Source organism: Morone saxatilis, unplaced genomic scaffold (genome assembly GCF_004916995.1).
Source record: "Morone saxatilis isolate NCDOM2014 unplaced genomic scaffold, NCSU_SB_2.0 Contig22, whole genome shotgun sequence".
NCBI lineage: Eukaryota > Metazoa > Chordata > Actinopteri > Moronidae > Morone > Morone saxatilis.
This window is the reverse complement of record NW_023339785.1, coordinates 20,349,192-20,367,934: the sequence shown is the minus strand read 5'-3', so window position 1 is coordinate 20,367,934 and position 18,743 is coordinate 20,349,192. Positions and strand designations below refer to the sequence as shown.

Below are 18,743 nucleotides of genomic sequence, written 5' to 3'. Positions count from 1 at the left end.
TGACTGATGATGTAAGAGTGAATAAACACCTGTCTGAAACAACCTCTTATAAGGTTATAATTAACCATTATAAGCTTCACAAGGACAGAATTTATTTCAGAGTTGTTGTGTGGTGGTGCATTAGATTACTGGTGTAATATATTAGTAAGTGTACTTGCCATTGTTGAAGTAGTACTTTCTACCTATCGAGCGTCAAGCACATTTGCACAGAAATTTGGCATTCTACAATGTGTGTGTGGATTGGAAGGTGTATGTTTGGGCAGCAGATGGAAAAGGTTGCGTAAGACAGACTCTCAGGATACCAAGGGAAGGAGGCTTGTTGACACCTCTAAGGTTCAGCGCACACGCATACACACACACACATTAACAGACATCCTCCCCTCCTCTACCCCAGGATCTGATACGCCGGGACATCCTGTACTATAAGGGCCGCATCGACATGGATCGCTACGAGGTGCGGGACGCCATAGACGGGCGTGACGACGACTTTAATGTCAGTGTGAAGAACGCCTTCAAACTGTGCAACAAAGACAGTGAGGAGATCCACATCTTCCTGGCCAAGAAGCCAGAGGAGAAGATCCGCTGGCTCAGGGCCTTCCACGAGGAGCGGAAGATGGTGCAGGAGGATGAGAAAATCGGTTAGTCACGTTCCCCCCCTGTTTGGAAAGCATTAATTTCATTCACAATGGGCAAGAGAGCATCAGTTACATGTTGTATTTGCTGCAGCACACTACAAGGTGACTTTTTTAGAATAATACCTGAATTCCCAGTGAAATGTTTGAAACGTTGTTATAAAGTGAGCGTGACAATCAGGCCTTAGCTCTGACTGGGTGGGTCATGCTACATGTACATCTTAAAGGTCCAGTGTGTACAATTTAGGAGGCTCTATTTGCAGAAATGGAATAGGATATTCATAGGTATATTTTCATTAATGTCTAATTGCCTGAATATAAGACTCGTTGTGTTTCCGTTAACTTAGAATGAGCTGTTTTATCTACAGATGCCACTGGTCGCCTTGTATGGAGTCCGCCATTTGGAACCACCATGTTTTTACAGTAGCCGAGAACGGACAAACCAAGCTCTGGCTGTATATAGGGACTTACGTGTCGAATTTCGCGGCCACCATAGTTCCTCCTACAGACTTCACAGCTCATTCCCAGTTGCAATCTGCAACTCCACAGCTAGATGCCACTAAATCCTACACACTGGTCCTTTTAGAGACATGAAAGTAGGTTTTGTAGTATTGTGTGAAAAGCTAACCCTACACAAGACTTCATGGCTTTTTTTTAAGTCAGTTAAGTAGTTTCTTATATTCTTTTTTAACATGCAGTGAAGCCCTTGTGTGAGGAAACTTGTAAAACATACAGTATTGTTGGTTCTTTAGGTTTTGAGATCTCTGAGTACCAGAAGCGACAGGCGGCCATGACGGTGAGAAAGGTGACCAAACAGAAAGGTGAGGCAACAAGAAGATATCAGGTGATTTCCCTTTTCTTTTCCTCGCTGGTGTGCTCTGTCTTCTCATCGCTGTTTACTCTTCCCTTAACCTGCTCTCTTTTTTTACTTTCTACACCTTTTTTAAACACGCCGACTTTGTATATGAATGGACCTAGACTATATGTGTACTAAGTATGCTAGAAACTTCAAGTGGATTTATGTCTTCTCTCTATATTGCAATATTTTTCCTTTGCGTTAAATGTCTGTCAGCCCATACACGAGGATGACTTGATATGAGTTGTAAAGCAGCTGTTAAGCATCAATGAAAAGACAGAGGGCTGTTTGCATGAAGTATTGAGTTTAAAGGGCAATACCAGTGTTCATGACATGTGGGTCTTGTGTCACGCTTGTCTTGAAAAAATGTGATACCTCAGACTACTGTTTGCATTTTTTCTTTTACTGAGTTAGGGTGGTTGCTGGTGCATATTACAGCATCAAAGTTGTAGAACAAGGAGCCTTTATCTTACATCGTGTTATCTAGCACAATGGAACAACATGACACCTTGAAGTCAAGAAAAACATCAGGGCAATCACATTACTTTGTTGTTTTAAAGCCAGATATGTCAAAATACTGTTAACTACCAACGGCTATCAACTATCTCAGTAACAAGAAAACATGTCAAACAAGTTATTCAAAGAATGCTATTTCCAGACAAAGCATCAGACAGAGGACCCACATGTCCAAAACTGCTGGCATTATCCTTTAAGATTTAGCCATTTTAGTGCGAGGCTAGATGTTTGTACATTTACCATTACTGATGTTCTTGCTATTGCCAGTTTCACAATAAGCATGACCATCCATTAAGGTATTAATTAACCAATGATCACTGCTGGAATGTTCTCTCTGACGTTAGGATCCCTGTAGATGTCTGTCAGAAGTAAATGTTGTGTGTTTCTAAGTGCTGTATGTGTACATGGCTGGCACAAGGTGAAGTACTCTCTTGAATTTCAGATTCATTTATAGATTTCATCTTGAGAAAGAGGGCCATGTTGTATGGACATGGTTTGAAAATGATAAAGGTATATGCATTAGAGTTCTCCTTAGAGCTAGCACAATAAGATGCCATGGCAACTGCTAAGCAGCATTGGGAGGTGTTGTGATTAACGTTGACATTGGAGCATGTAGTCACAGTCCAATCTGTTTACAATCATTATCTTGACTATCCAAGATAACCAGGTACCACTAACACAAGTAGATCAAACCCTTCTAACTGCTAAAACAGTGTTTGGCCGTAAAATATCTGTAAAAAAAAAGACACTGTTTCTCATCTTTGCATTTTCTGTAAGATGCCATGGCAACTTTTGAATATTTCATCTCTAAATATTGATTGTAGCTAATTGCACTAGCATAGTTGTGATGCTTGTAGACTGTAGCTAAATGACATTGTAGACCGTAGTTAAATGCATATTAACAGCTTTTCTGTTGGCTCTATTTTTGTTCTCAAGTGTCGAGGGTGCTATTCAAACAAATGTGCTGTCAACAAACATGGAAGAACAATGTCCCCTGTCCAAATGCCTGGTTTCATCATTGTATCCGATGTAATCTGTTGGTTCTCTTGTTTGCCTGCTACAGAGTTTGATTGAATAGCATCTTTAGTCTCCCTTGTGTCATTGCTAGAGCTGAATTCCACGTTTCTCTCAATTCAGCTGTCATCATATGATCATATATATATATATCATATCTCAGGTTTAATATGCAGGAATGTTAACACCGAAGGCTCATTTTGTATGTCTATGTGGCTGCTTTCTTTGGAAGCATGACTTGATGTTGTGTTGTTGTGTCTGTTTCAGATACATTACTGACAATGTTTCCTGTTTGCTATCCACCTCCCTTCTTTTTCTCTTTCGCTTTGTGCCCTGCACTGCCTCCTTGTCCCTCTCCCCTTACACCCTCCTTCTTGCTCTTTTTGCACCTGCCTTCCTAGGTGTAAACAGGTGCACGCCCCCCTCATACCCGCCCCCCCAGGACCCCCTCAGTGCGGGGCAGTATGAGGTAACGGAGGACATGGCACAAGGAGAGGTTTTTGAATTCAGTCAATCCAAAAGAGGCCAGGCTCCTTTCTGGCAGAATTTTAGTAGATTAGCTCCATTTAAGAAATAGAGATACACAGACTCTTCTGAAGGACCAGCTATTTTTCTTAGAAGCACTAAACACTGGATGATCATATCCCATGAAGAAGAAAAATATGAAAAACACACATACACAAGAGACTTTGCAGTTTAAGGACCAATGTTAATATAGAGTATGATTGGAAGCAGCAAGAGGACTGAAGACTTGAGAAATTCAGAAAAAAGAAAACTTTACAATTCATATATGTTAGTAACGTTCTTAGTTATCATGCTTCTCCAGCTGAGTCGACTGTCATGAACTCTCTCCCCTCGGATTCTGCATATTCACACCATCTGAATGTCCTGGAGTTACTGAGATTGTTATATTATTTCATTTTGAATATGTCATCTGGAAAGTAACACAAGGCCAAGCCAGGGCATTCCCAGTAGTATGATTGTGTCCAAAAGCTGAGATCTTGCTGTGCTGCTACGTGAGATTGCCTGTTGCATTCTTCTGAATGTGAGATTGAATAATGACGGTCCTCAGCTACTGGCTGTGGCGTCTGATGGACCTGTGAAGCTCCACCATCAGCATCATTTCTGAGTTAGATCCATTCCGCCAATGATCACAGACCGGTCAGGCCATCTCTGCTCTACTGATGTCTGCGTCTGGATCTCCCCCTCACTCTCAACGCTCCATAGTCCACTCTCTAGCCGTTTGCATATAGTAGCCCTCTCTTCATCAAGTCTGATGTTCACAGTGTTTCTCTCACTCTCTTACCATCCCTCTTGTCCTTTCTGTATCTCTACCCACCTGCTCGGCCTCTGTGAGTCAGTGGCTCTCAGAGGAAGAGCTTCATTCTTTTGGAAACCTGCCAGTGGCCATGATACGATGGGTCAGGGAACAAATCAATAGTTGGAACATCAGTAGAATATTTACATCCATTCACCAACCACTTTTGACAGGGTATTCATAACCGATCACGCCGAGGGGCTGTGGGTTGCATTTGACGGAGAGCTTGCCGCTCAGATAAAACAGCTGGGAGCTGGAGATAGGCAGGCTACAGTCCACCTGCCTTGTGTCAGAGCTCCTCCCCACTCTCCCCAGAGACCACCCCTGTAGCACTGTGCTGGCAGCTCACTGGGCGTTTGGAAGGAGCACAGCCTACCTCTGGAAATCCACTGAGAGCTAAAAGTGAAGTTGATGCATTGGCCAAGGTCTAAAATGATATCTCTTTTTCACGTCAGCTGTAAAAAAAAATAAATAAAAAAAAATAAGACTTCTTCAGTTGACTTTATTATTTCATATTGCTTACATTGTAAAAAGCACAGCACATATTCAATCTGAGGAGTACTTTTTCCTCTCATTTGAGTTGGAGCAATGCCACAGTGTGAGATATCAGAAAGAACCCAAACTCGTCCAAGGGGAAATGGTCAAAAAAATGGCAGAAATTATAAATGATTGGGACAACCATATCAGCTGGTTGTGAGCACACTGCAGAAGTGTGAGCCAACACCATAGGGGAGGCAGAAAGGTGAATTTAATCTGTAGCATGCAGGTGTCCTCTGACAGGATTCATACGTCTCTAAAGGCTCCAGCTTCACAATCTTGGCACTCCTCCCCCGTCACGTTGTTTTCCAGTTCAGATCCGTGTTCTGGCAGTTAGATCGGCGTTGTTAAGTGATTTACAAAGGACCACGGCCCAATCAGATTGATTTGTTTAGTCAACAATGTCCCCGAGTTGCTGTGAGCGAGGTCCCGTGCTATTTCAGCAGAGGTGTTAGAAAAGGGAAGATCTACTGAAGAGAAACTACTAATTTACACACATCATGAAGGTGTATTCTTTTATAAAGTTGGAATGTAAGTGACATATCTGTCCTTGGTTTGTGATCATATTTTGACCTCAGATACAGAAGTACATTTTGTGTTGAATTATATCACCTGATGGACAGTACATATACAGTATGACAACTTGTGCAATGTGATATATCATATTATATCTTCACTATTCACTACAACGTGATATGAAAGAGTTATATATCGTTCTATGTCATTTGTTTGCCTTCTTATAGGCCTTATAACCTATTGGAAAAAGACCTTAGAATTGCTTTGTATGTTGTGTAATTTATGTTTTGTTTCAGTAAAGAAAGTTGAGAAACGGGTGAGTTGGCTGCTGGTGTCTGTAGAGATGGCTCCCAGTGAGATTGTTGTGGAAGATAATTCCCAGGTCTGGCACAGCAAAAAGATATGGTTCCCAGGCCATGATAACCTCAGGTCCCGTGCTACGCCCACCCCCATTCCCCTACTCCACGCCACCACCAGTAACAACATACAGACACAAGCATGCAGACAAACACACACACACACACACACACAGACACACAAGCACACAGACACATAATCATACGCACTTGCTGGCCCGTTCTGCTGCGGAGAAGAGAGATGCTATCTAACAGTGCCTTCCAGCATTCCACTAGTGATTATCTATTCAGTTTCACAGGCAGATTTGAATTAGTCATGTATTTTCCCTTCAGTGTGGGACTTGCATCTCTCTCTCTCTCTCTCTCTCTCTCTCTCTCTCTCTCTCTCTCTCATACACACTGGGAATTCCTCGTTCTCCAGTGCATGAGATCCACTCGGACAGAAACTTAGAGGTCAGGCCTTTTCCATATGAGTAGATACTGTGCTGTCTGACTGAAACACTTTAAAACACCTTATTATATTATATCACACTTACATAGCGGTAATTTTATTGCACAAAAAGGAGTTACTTCTGATTTCAGATGTTTAGAAACTACATAGAATTCCTTTATTGTTATCTATTTAACATGCTGAAAGATGGTTTAATTTGAATATATAGTAGGAAACAGATTTTCATTAGTCAAGATAGATTTCACATTTCAAAGTATATTATTAACAGTGAGTTATGAATCAAAAGAAGAATCATCTATTTTACCTTTATCAGCTACACACTGTAAATAATGTACAAAGAACAGATCATATATTTGGATATTGGTATTTTGCGTTGGAGACGAATGTTGTTCCAGTTCTAGCGTGCGGTAGACCTCAGTACCAGGTAAATGCATGCTTGTGGCATCCAATATTTTGCATGAGACTTAAGACAACTCTTAACAGATTGTTTAGTTTCATTTACCTTCCAATGGGATTTTTTTTCCACAACACGGAACCATTCGTATGTGAACCCATACCATCTCACTAAAAGGGAGTTTTCTCTGTCCACCTGTCTCCTGCTCACTATACATTACAGGTTGTAGCTTCTGTGTTTATTTATTGTCAGGCAGAGGGGAACATCTGTCCTCATTTCCCCCTGAATCAAAGAATGAACTGTTGATAGGTGAAATGAAAGGCACTGATGCTCTTTTTGCCCAGATATAATGGGCACTATAAACTGTAACGTTATTTTAAATATTGATTTCTTTTCTTTGACTCCAACCTACACTGTCATAGTCCAAACTGCTGGGTTTTTTATTTTATTTTATTTGGAATGCCATTAACCGCTGAGGCAAAACGGGTATAATTTTTCTATGACAACAGTGAACCAAATAGGAGTTAGCGCTGATCATGGATGTTTGTGTATAGATTTGTAGTCAAGCAGAAGAGCTGAATAAATGCGAAACCTCTCGGGATGAGCTAAAAATAAACATAATCCTGAAGACGCGCACACACACACACACAGTACTTCATTGCAATTCATATCATGCTCTTGTTTCTACTTAAGAAATTATTCTTTGAAGTACAATGACTTGACAGTACAAATTAATTCCTCACTTGTATTTATTGAATGCAGTATTAAACAGTACCATTTGGCCACATTGTTAAAAGGATGTATATATTGGTTTTATTTTCTTATATAATTACCATTCTGACCTTGTACCGAGAGCCGAGAGGACAGCCTTCTGTGCAGTTGAAGATTTTTTTTTTCTCTTTCTGGTCACAAAACCAAGACAGCCAAGTTAGCATACTGTCAATCGGATGCATCAAGCTTGCTCAGATTTATGTAATCCCTTTTAGTCCAGGGTGTACATGAGCCGCTAACCGCGTTCACTCACATTTAGCATAGCATCTTCAGTAGGAACTCCTTGCAGTTGGTTATGAAGTCCTGTGTTGTTTCAGAATAGTCAGGGTACAACAGAGTCTTCAATGAGCCATATATTGATGTGGTGTTCAATGACAACAAGGTTAACAGAAGACTGACATCCCACTTTTGGAATCTATCCATTGTATATTACCATCTAGTTTGAGGTCTGGATTTTTGCCTATCACAGAAAAATTTACTCACAGTATCCACGTCCTTTGTCACCATATGCAAACATTTGTCATTTTCTTTCTTGCCGGCCTTTTGAGTTTGATTATTTGTTGTAGAAATGAAAAACCTGAAAAATAATGCCTATTCAATCCAGAAACTGTGAATGGGAGAGTGGAGATGTCAACTGTATGTACATTATATGTTTTGATGTAATCAGAAGCACTGGGAATATGTTGTACTTTGCTGTAAAAATAAATCCATATCTGATATAGCTGTACTTTTGTTGAAAATAAAACCTCTACAGAACCTGCGCGTTGAGACGTTGATGTGTCAGTGAGAGCATTGTGCTTGCCTTTCCTGTCGTGTGATATAATTTCCTGTTTGGTAGGTCCTATTCCCAAGAGCTGACTCATTAACTCTTGGATGTATTACAGAATAAAGATTTAAGGGCAAACAAACCTGAGATAATAACGGTATAAGGATGGTGTCCACAAATCCCCAGAATTCTTTTCAACAAACTTCAAACCACAAAGTGTAGCCCGTACATAACTATGCTGCAATCAATAAGTAATGAGACTTATGCAAATATATTCTCCCAGTTGGCTATGCTGAAGTGTAAGCTGATCACTCCGCTTCCTAATGTCTGAAAGATGCAAGACTGTTTTTCAGGCAAGATCTAAGACATCCTGGTGCGATGCAGTCACTGTGTTTCGCCAGTTGTGCCTAGATGTCTAAATAATTGAAGACTATTTTTGATTGTGTCATGTCACAGAGCTAAAGGTGATGCAGAGAGGCATTAACAGATGCTCAAATGTACCAGTGAGAAGCCTCATATCTGGACAAGAGCAATAAGCAGTATGACTGTGGTCTCTAGTGGTCAACCATGGCGTTACACTTCATAAAGACGGCAGATTTTCCAACATGGAGCCTGTCAGGGTGATCATCTTTCTGTGTTTGACAAAGACACTTTAATGAGCTTTGTAGAGCTAAAATATCTATTTAAACTTAATCTATGGATAGTCACAAACTTCAATCTTCATGTATAAATAATAAAAACAAGAATTTATATTAAAGAGACCTCTAAAGGAACCAGATAAAAATGTCACACATTGAGATTGTGAGTGTTCGTTATCTTATCCTACTTGTGGAAAAATGTGAAAAAACGTGCAGTCAATTATACAGCAATGAGGTAAAAAAGATAAAACAGCACTGGCCATATGTTCTGATGCTAGTGAGCATCATATGAGTTCAGAGGTGTCGTGCTTCAGGTAGTTCCTCAGGATCAGAGGAATGTCCAGACTGTCAATGGCCGGCTCCTTATTGGCAAGAGGAAGGTATCTTCGAATTGTTAGCCGAGTCTGCGACATCAGTGTTTTTGGACAAACTGGAGCAGAAACAGACAGAAAACAGTAGATTAGCATGAGCATTCTGAGACAATCACACACTTCAGTGCTTACTAAACCAACTCTAATCAGTGTCTCACCTCTCTCTTTGAGCAGCAGAACCAGAGCTTCATTCTGCTTTGTAGTCTTGTCAATGATCAGTGTAGGCAGGAACACATCTGCCCCAAAGTCTATAAGAAGCTGGATGTACTCCACCCCGCAGCCATAGCGGAGGCACACCTCCAGAACTGTCTTTGGCTGCTTTATCCTGGCCAGCATCTTCTCATCTGTGCAGTTGTAGTTGGGGTTGGCCCCGTGGAGGAGGAGTAGTTTAAAGCAGTCCAGGTGTCCATAAACAGCTGAGAGGTAAAGGGGCCCTCTGCAGGTTGTGGCATTAGTAGCCCACTCAGGGACTTTGGGTTTGACGTCCACCTCGGCTCCGAACCGCAGCAGCTCACAGAGCACGTCTAAGTCGCCCTCTCGGGCGGCAGTGAGCACCGGAGAGCAGTTGTTGTACTGGCTGCCATTAGGATCCGCTCCGGCCTTCAGCAGAGCGACCACACAGTCTAGATGTTTCCCACTGACAGCTGTGAACAGAGGTGTCTGGGCCTTCACGTCCAGGCTGTCAATCTGGATTCAAACACAGCAGTACACCAACATGTAACAGTTGAAAGCACATTCCTGACTAATTGTAAATTGGTCATCAAAGAACTTCAGGGGTTTCTCTGAACGCACTTTGTACCATTCAATCCACGTTAATAGATTTTCAAAGAATTCCCCTTTTACATATCCAGAAGACACTGAGCATTCGTTTACCTCAATATTTTAAGTTCAATATTCGCCATCCTTTTAGCTCTGTTTTAGTCTCAACCAGAGGGAAATACCTGGCATTTTAGCAGCCAAATGCTCTACTATATACCTAGATAGCCATCTGCAGTTTTGTACTGGTCAGGTAGTGTACAGTGGGCTGCTTGCTGCTTCTGGAAACAGCATTGATGACAGCAGAGTTTGAAGGACGTAAAAACAAAAACAAAGAGCTAAAAGACACTAAAAGGTTCTGTAGAACTGAGATGAACTGCAGAGTCGGGTAATAATTCGGTGTGGGCTTGTCACTACCAGTGACCCCTTTACATATTACACTTAGTCATTTGATCCATTGTTCATACTAAAATGTTGATTAGTGCTGCTTTAATGCCCCCAGTGTAAAATGTAGCGAAAATCTCATTTCTGACTCTTCATTTTTAATAAATGAAAAGGACCTCCAGGGTGAATATAGGCCTTTAAATGAATTGTATAATGGCTGAGTGCAGTATATAATTTTGGTTATTAAATAGAATATTTATTTCCATTACACCCACCTGCAGGGACAGCTGTAGCGTCCCACCAACCCCCCTCAACACCTCCTCATTCTCAACTGAAAGCTTTACAACAAAATGCTCTCTCCTTATCTCACCTCTGCACCATGCTCCAACAATAACTCCAAGCACCTCAGGTGTCCCAGAGAAGCAGCAGTGCGCAAGGGGGTTACTGGGACCCCCCACCCACTTCGTGCATTGATAGACCTCCTGTAACTCTCCTGAGACAGAAGCTCAGAGAGCAGAGTCACGTTGTCGCTGCTCACAGCGTTGTTCAAGGCCTGACACTGCTCGTTGTCCTCATCCTCCTCCTTAGGCTGCAACAGGGAGAAGATCTTAGAAATGTCCATCAAACTCATGTTGACAGCTTGGCCCAGAACCATAATGTAACTCCAGGCTGATGCAAGTCAAAGCTCCTTCATCTGAAATAGCAAAGAAAAAATTCAGAGAAAGATGACATTCGTACAGCTGACATATTCTTGTCAAATTGGATTCTTTTTTGGGGGCATCATTTTTATTTCAGTATAACAATGTCTACATGAAAGTAAAAGAATGACACTTCTTACAATAACCATATAGTCCTACTATAAGACGATGCAGTTTGTTTATGTGACACAATTATTGTATAAAAGACAAGTCACAGTAATACAGCCTAAATAGACAGAGAATATATAATATATATGGCTTCAAAGGTATACATGAGGGATTTCTTTATTCATAGATATAAAAAAAAAGCACTGCTTAGACCCAAAGAATGTCCACAGAAAACAATAGAAACAAAGTTACATGGTTTGTGTCAACAGCAGCAAACTGGAACTTACTGCAACAACGCACTTACCTCATGTAGTTGCTTGGTGATGTTAATTCCAATATTTCCAAAGATGTGAAGAAAAGTTTTAAAACCCCATAATTATAAGTAATGTGGGAAAAAAGAAGGAAAGAAAGGTCCCTTAAGGAGTGTGTGATGCTTTCACAGGAGCTGTGAGTTGTGAAAAGTGCAGTATGGTTTGTGTGTGTGTGTGTGTTGACAGGGGGGCCAAAGCTCCTTTCTGGGGGGTGGGGGCTAATTTTAGGCCACAGATGGGCCTGGCTAAACTTCCATTCTTGGAGAGTCCAGGCTAAGGTTTATAATTAGAAAGGTGATTGGTGAGTGTGACTATCTTTCCCTGTTTCCTGAGTAAAGACAAAAATGAAATGAAGACGTCTGTCTCTGTGGGTGTCTCTCTAATTCTCCACTTTTCATTTCAGCTCATTGAGAAGGCAGTAAAAGGCACAACAGCCCACAACTGCATTGTTGGGTTTCCCACTGTGACGATAAAGTCAAATAAACAATGAGAAAGGCAGTTAGTCTGCTGCATGTGCCCTGATATCACCCTGATTCACATCAAGGCAGCCATTTTAGTAAGTGTCAGCTGTGTGACTGTCAGAAGCTTTAGAGGAGCAGCCAGTCAGCTGTTCTTCTGCCAAACCCACCCATGTCTTCATACTGCCCCATGTTTAGAAGGGAGGCTGTGACACACCACATTCTTTCAGCAGATGGCACAAGAGTCCAGATTCCTGGCATTGTACAAATGCATGAGGGAACTTTATTTATTTATTGATTTATTGATTTGAGCACACAGACATGGAACATGGACAAATGTGTATAACTAAGATTTGCTTTTAATGCGAACCAGGAATCAAACAGTGTATGTTATGAAATGTTTATCTATGACTTTTTCTGAAATAATAAATCTATAAAAGTGATCCCAGCTCTTTTCTTGTTAAATATTTCTGGATACATTTTCATACAAAACAGCCCTGAATGTGAAATGTATCAGTGGCAGGCAAAACAAAGCCAACGAACTTCTAACCAATGCACTCACGTCACATTATCTAACATAATATTGTGTGAAAAAGGTGATTACATGAATGTAAACAGGAAGAACATAGAAAGCTTCTTATTGTTGATAATGAAGACCATTCACATACATTTATTTAAATCATCTCTGTATACCCTATATGTGCAGTATTATACACTGTACATATTTGTATTTTGTTTGTTGTTTTATTATCTTTATATGGTGCATTTATAATATATTATATATTATAATATTTGGTATTGCACATTGTTTGTGTTAGATTTTGCACAGCCCTTATGACCCTTGCCATTGGGGTAAGTGTAATAAATAAAAACTATTGACATCTTTTGATATTTTATTATATATTTTTTTAAATATATATATTTATAATACTAATAATATTAATACTACTACAACTACTAAGAATAAGAATAATAGGAATATAAAATTCAACCACCAGATGGCGGTATAGACGCGTCGATGGCAGGAAGAGCAGCTGTGGCGAACAGTAAAAGAAGAGGGTGTGCGTGTAAACACAGAGGGGAAAGCCATTTTTGACAATGACCTTTGTTTGTAGATTAAATCGTTATGTATTGCACTCTTAAAGGTTAAGAGGTAGGGTCGGTTAATGGGTGCAGACACCCTGATATCATCGGAACAGACAGAAACGTCTTCCCGGGTGCTGTATTCTGTACAAAATGGAGGAGGAGGGGGAGGGGGAAGCCTTAAGAAACCACTGCAGAAGAATGATTTCTCTTCTCCGAAACAAACAGCAGCAACCCGAGTTCTCAGAGGAAGAGGAGGAGGAGAAACTCAAACACAAAGGAGCCAGGGGGAGGGAGAGGACTGAATGTGAAAGACAAGTTGTAGCCTGGGACGAGTTGAGAGAGAGGAAGCTCCCTCTCTCAGGCTGCTCTGAACGAGAGAGAGAGCAAACCTCCCTCAGTCTCTTGTGTCAAGGTCCTGAAGTCCGGCCGGTCCCCCCTCAACTCATTCCAATGCTGAGGCTCAAAACCTTCAAAGAGCAGATGAGACGGGTTAGAAGAAACTCATGGCGTTGTCATTACGGTGGTGGTGGGGGGTAAAATAAAATCTTAATGAGTCTCTTTTGTGTCAGGCTGCAGAGGTGGAGCTCCATGATCCCGCTGTCTGCAGTGTGTGTGAGCAGGAACAGGCTCAGCTGGCCTTGAAAAGTTTTATCAAGAGGAAGAAGACACAACTGCAGTTCCAAACACTGAAGGTCAGACTAAACACACACTTGAGTTATGGAGTAAGTGGCTCCATATCCCAGAGCCCTTAACGAGCCATGTGTCTCTACTTGCCTCGTTTTATTTGTGTCAGTGTGTCTGATCACATCGATTCATCCCCTAAAACTTTCTCTCTGTCTTTAAAGAGTTTGTGCCACCTCTCCCAAAGCCCATCGATGCCCCTCGCTGGATTTGGGAGGAACTACTCGGTGGAGATATGCGGGTCACAGCAACCTGGGGTTGCCTTAGCAACGACTGAGGAACGTGGAGTTGCCCTGGCAACAGATGAAATGAGGGGTTACCCTGACAAAAACGCGACAGGAACTCATTCAGCAAGCCCTCACTGTCCTTTTTCAGACAGATAGCTGCAGACATGATGGGCACAGTACTAATACAATGAGAGGGACAATGTTGTGGTGGGGTGTAACATATTCCTTCCTCTTTATTGTGACACAGGCTAAACTCACCCAGCCGCCTATTAAACACTGATCCGTATGCCGATGGTGGTGTCCTCGGTTAGCCTGCTTAGCTGCAGCTGTGTTTATGTCCACACCGCTAAATACCAGAAACAAATGTCCAGCCTTTGTTTTGAGTGTGAAAAAGGTACATGCTAACAAGGTTACAAAACAGCCATTTATTTTCTTATTGTATTAAAGTTAAACACACAACACTATTCAAGAGCAAATGAGTGTGGCCCTTTTTTCTCTCCAGTTTGTGGTCACTTGAACACTGTTAACATTAAAAACAACATTGTGTTTAACTTAACTTAGCAATTAAACCTATTCGATTTTTATATTTGCACAAAAAATACACAACAGACAGCCATGGAAGCACGCATGCATTGCAAAATAAAAAAATAAAAAGTACAGTACAATATCTAAGGCAATAAACAATAGCAACATAGACAGAATTATTTGGACATTTTACCAAGTTCCTTTTTTGCATTATTGCAATTACATGGTTAGGGGCTAGTAAACCTACTATAGAAGTCATACAGTTACATATAAACACATCCAAAGCACTGATAAAAACAAACAACAGAATAACATTACCAGATCTTCGATCAATTGTTGACAGTTTATGAAAAAGGTACTAAGACAATTTGTTAAAGTGGGGACTGTTTGTGGAAATTGTCCGGAAGCACAGATCTGTGGTTTTAGCCGTATATTTTGCCATACATGGCTGGTCTTAGATCAGTGTATTGGACCAGGTCCCTTTAAACCTTACTGAAGCTGAAGGTAGAGTAGGATCTACTCATCTGGCTTCCTCTTGGGCTTCTTTGGGTTGCGGGAGCGGCTCTTGGCCTTGCACAATGGGCAGATGGGAGCATTACGATGAATCTGCTGGTGGCAGGACAAGCAAGCCTGGAGAGAACGAGGGGTAGAAATTTAGAGCCATCACGTAATATTATGTCCTTGATGCTGTGCAGTAGATACAAGCAAGCTACTGAGTCAGGTTGTATGTGGCTATATCTGATATGCTTATTCTTTTATTTATGTGGCTGCATCACCATTTTCTACATATATGGTAGGAGCCAATTACATCTAGGAAATTGACACTGCTTTTTCATTATTAAAGAAAGAAGCTATAAAGTGCGGCCTAATTACCTGGAACTTAGGCCTTAATTGAAAACAGTTGCTCCATTATTAGGCCAGACCATCCATCGACTAGTCACACTTAAAGAAATGGGCTTTTTTTCACAGCCCGACTGCTATAGGTCAGTAGTAGCAATACCTTCATGGGTGGGGGTTGCTGTCTGAAGGTGGCCGTCTGGCGTGCATCTTGCTTCCTGGACACCTGAAGCTGTTGTGCCGCAGCTGCAGCGGCAGCCAGGGATTCTGGGATGGCAGGCTCATGTGGCTCCTTCTGCCACTCCGCTTTTTGCTTCTCAAAGTAACTGTTCAAAGCAAAGAAAGAGAGAAAACCCGACTAGCTGCGATTCTTATTTAGAGCTTATGAATGATATCACAGCTGAGATTATCCCATCTACGCTGCGTATCGTGAGATGTGGAGTGGCAAAACCAAATACAAAGGAGACTTAAATTGGAGAACATTACAGTCAAACTCACGTGTCCTCTTTTTTTATTAACAACTCTGAGCAAAAGTACATTCATTGTGACAGTGTTTGTCTGCGTGAATGTGAGTGGCTGTGTGTGTGTGTGGGCAGGGGAGGGGAGGGCTGGGAAAGAAATTTAGCCTTGGACTTAATGCCTGACTGGCTCATTTTCAAAAGAAAAAAAGTGATATCCCATTTCTTTACAGTCTCTGGTTTCTCTCTAAATAGGTTTGTGATAGAGTATTTACAGAATAAATGTGGGTTGTATTTCCTGTAACCATGATCTGCCAAAGCCTCAGGGTTTTATGATTTGGATTCTGTCATTCTTGATTTCATACAAGTTAACATTTAAGTTAAATTCAGATCAAATTTATAGCGCTCATTTTTATGCTGATACATTACTATCAGAGTATCTTAAAATGCATGCATCTAACACCACACAGGCATGTGAGGTGTGATTTCATTTCTACAAGGTTGCTCCATCACACCATGTAAAACAATTACACTGGGAACTATTACTATTGAATAAAATTACCCTAGAATTACTTTGCTGGCAGCAAGATGTGCACGACATCATCCTAAATCTCTCACTGCGTGTGAGTTCTGTCTTCTAAGAAACACCACTGAAGAACAACAGTGATAAGCCTCGATGTTCCAAGTACCTCATAAAGTCAGGGAACCTCAAGGAGCGTGCCACCAAGAAGGAAAAAAGAGATGACTACCATCTGGCTAGAAATGAACTCATCATCTGAGCTTCCACTCAGTACGCAGCCGAACTGAGAAGCCAGCCTCCCGACAATGCTGTCGGCATGCAGAGCAGCAGTAGCCCAGCACACTTCCTCACAACTAAAGCTCTTCATTTGTGAAGAAAAATTCAATTTGCGTAACATAAAACATCCTAACCAACTTAAGTTAAAAAGAACGAAGCAAACATATCTAAAAGTGAGCATTTTCACAGCTATACCTATAAGTGAGGGACCAAATTAATAATTGGCACTATAATCCCTGTCTAGCTGAGTCTACATTTGGGTCTGCACGATGGAAGAAAAAAAAAATCTATCCTAAAGTATACTTGAAAACATCAACGTGATCCTAGGTCCAATTAAACCCCCTGACCATAAATAAACCAGTCACACGTCATAAGGGCCCCAGGCCTGTGCACACTGTTCTGTATTTAGAGTTTGAAAGAGCCATGCACTGGGCTCCCTGCCACCTTTTGCAGTTTCCTACACAGCAAAATGCGTAAGAAACCTTGTCTAACACTGACATCCGACCTCACTACCATATTCTGGCACCATCATTTCAGATTTGCTCCACAGTAAACTGTACAACCATAATATTATCTACTGTTGATTGATGTCAGATAGTTTGTGCCGCTGGGAGTCTACCCAAACTGGATAAAACTGATTTTTGCTCTCTGACATCTTTGCCAGACTCTGGAGCCAAAGAATCTGGACAAAAAGAGGGAAAATTTAGTTGGACCTGAATTTTTGAATAGGCTGACTGACTTGTCCATCAAGAGAAGATCTATCAGATACTTCAAAACCAGTTTGTAGGATTTAGAGGCATCTTGCAATGAAGTTGCAGATTGTAACCAACTGACTACAACTCAGCTGGGAGTGTACTGGAGAAACTATGATGGCTATGCGAAGGCCCTCTGTGGAGGCAGTGTTTGGCTCGACCGTCCTGGGCTACTATTTTCGGTGATTGTACACTAATGAAAACATACCTATGAATGTTGTATTCGATGTCTGCCAATAGATACTCGTAAATGTTACACATTGGACATAAATTATTCAAATGTCGTCCACATCACCACCACAATGTGTTAAAGAAGAGACAATTAGCTACTGAGACTCTTAACATGTTGAGGGTAAGGAAGAAAGAAAAGAAAGAAAATTCAAGAGTTTTAGAGTTTTAAGGCCAACCTCTATTAGCCAATAGTACTACATTTTAACACACTTAAAGGGTCAGTTCACCTAAATCATTAAAACATGTTTTCCCATTTACTCCTATCTAGTATCTAGTTATTCCGATATTTTAGCGTTAGCCAAAGTTTATAGATATCTGCTGTTAAGACCCACCCAAAAACAGTGGAAGTGAATGGATTTTTGTTTTTGTTCAGAATCACCAAAATGGCTTTTTGAATAACTGACGGACAACCCGAAAACACTGCCTCCAGCCAATTGTTGTGGCCGGTGCGCATGCATATAAACATATGACACCATGGTGACAAAAGGGCACGGAACTGCCATTTGCCCTTGACATTTGAGAAATCTGATCTGAACATCTGATCCAAAAAGGCAATAGACCCATGTCCTCATGACCTACAACCGTCTGTCATTTCAACAGCTAGCTTCAAAGACTTTAGTCATGCTACAATCTCTCACTGAGGTACAGCAATGGTCTGTCGCAGCCAATAAAATACCTCACTGCCATAATCTGTACCATCACTCACCACCCAACAGAACTGTCAGTAAATCGATTTATATTGCTCTTTATAACCATGTTTGTGATTACTCATGTACTGTTGCACAACGCTGCATTATTTTGGTCAACTGCATTTTAACATGTACAAATAAATTCATGGATGGAAATTTCAATATTAGGGTTTCCACACATTTTCATGGACCAAATTTTAAAACATTTCCATTACTTTTCAAGGACCCTTAATAAAATTTCCACGACCAATCACAACCTATAACTACTGTACACAAACATCTGTTTACTATACGGTATAGTATTTTTCCTTCAAATGTTATTTATTATATGAAAATTTTATCTTTTTCAAAATCTAGTGGTCTGGTTATGACCTTTGACCACCAAAAACATTGACATTTGTGGCAAATTTGAAGAAATGATCACGTTCATGAGAATAGGACGGATGTACAGGCATACATACGGAAGTATGGACAACCCGAAAACATAACACCTCAGGCCACGGTTGTCACCGGCACAGAGATACTAGAGATGTTCCGATACCATTTTTTCCCTCCCAATACCGATTCCGATACTTGTGCTGTGGGTATCAGCCGATACCGAGTACCGATC

General features: G+C 41.0%; 4 protein-coding genes across 9 annotated transcripts in view; 2 read left to right on the top strand and 2 right to left on the bottom strand.

Moving 5' to 3' along the window:
* LOC118333264 (rho guanine nucleotide exchange factor 9) overlaps positions 1 to 8,974 on the top strand; it is a 44,229-nt gene extending 35,255 nt beyond the window's left edge. For 4 of the 5 annotated variants that reach the window (XM_035668829.1, XM_035668825.1, XM_035668826.1 and 1 more), the window contains 3 exons: positions 395 to 638; positions 1,385 to 1,453; positions 3,420 to 8,974. In XM_035668829.1, coding sequence (XP_035524722.1) covers positions 395 to 638; positions 1,385 to 1,453; positions 3,420 to 3,595 — 489 coding nt within the window. In that variant the 3' untranslated portion in view covers positions 3,596 to 8,974. Of the gene's footprint in view, positions 1 to 394; positions 639 to 1,384; positions 1,477 to 3,419 lie in introns of all 5 variants that reach the window. The other variant, XM_035668827.1, reaches the window with a different exon arrangement.
* LOC118333265 (ankyrin repeat and SOCS box protein 12-like) lies at positions 7,424 to 11,567 on the bottom strand. The gene is made up of 4 exons (XM_035668831.1): positions 11,387 to 11,567; positions 10,647 to 10,970; positions 9,295 to 9,823; positions 7,424 to 9,195 (listed from the first exon to the last, which is right to left on the bottom strand). Exons 2-4 carry the CDS (start codon positions 10,929 to 10,931, stop codon positions 9,050 to 9,052), a joined length of 960 nt encoding a protein of 319 aa, XP_035524724.1. The 5' UTR covers positions 10,932 to 10,970; positions 11,387 to 11,567; the 3' UTR covers positions 7,424 to 9,049.
* A 1,312-nt stretch (positions 11,568 to 12,879) lies between these two features.
* LOC118333257 lies at positions 12,880 to 14,502 on the top strand. 2 transcript variants are annotated; one of them, XM_035668820.1, is made up of 3 exons: positions 12,880 to 13,426; positions 13,507 to 13,629; positions 13,783 to 14,502. In XM_035668820.1, the coding sequence occupies exons 1-3, from the start codon at positions 13,088 to 13,090 to the stop codon at positions 13,999 to 14,001; spliced, it is 681 nt and encodes a 226-aa protein (XP_035524713.1). In that variant the 5' UTR covers positions 12,880 to 13,087; the 3' UTR covers positions 14,002 to 14,502. The 2 variants fall into 2 exon arrangements, with proteins under 2 accessions (XP_035524713.1, XP_035524712.1); XM_035668819.1 differs by having other exon boundaries at positions 13,507 to 13,659.
* zc4h2 (zinc finger, C4H2 domain containing) overlaps positions 14,256 to 18,743 on the bottom strand; it is an 8,874-nt gene continuing 4,386 nt past the window's right edge. Inside the window, exons 4-5 of the mRNA XM_035668821.1 lie at positions 15,371 to 15,533; positions 14,256 to 15,000 (exon numbers count right to left, since the gene is read on the bottom strand). Coding sequence (XP_035524714.1) covers positions 14,887 to 15,000; positions 15,371 to 15,533 — 277 coding nt within the window. The 3' untranslated portion in view covers positions 14,256 to 14,886. The remainder of the gene's footprint in view (positions 15,001 to 15,370; positions 15,534 to 18,743) is intronic.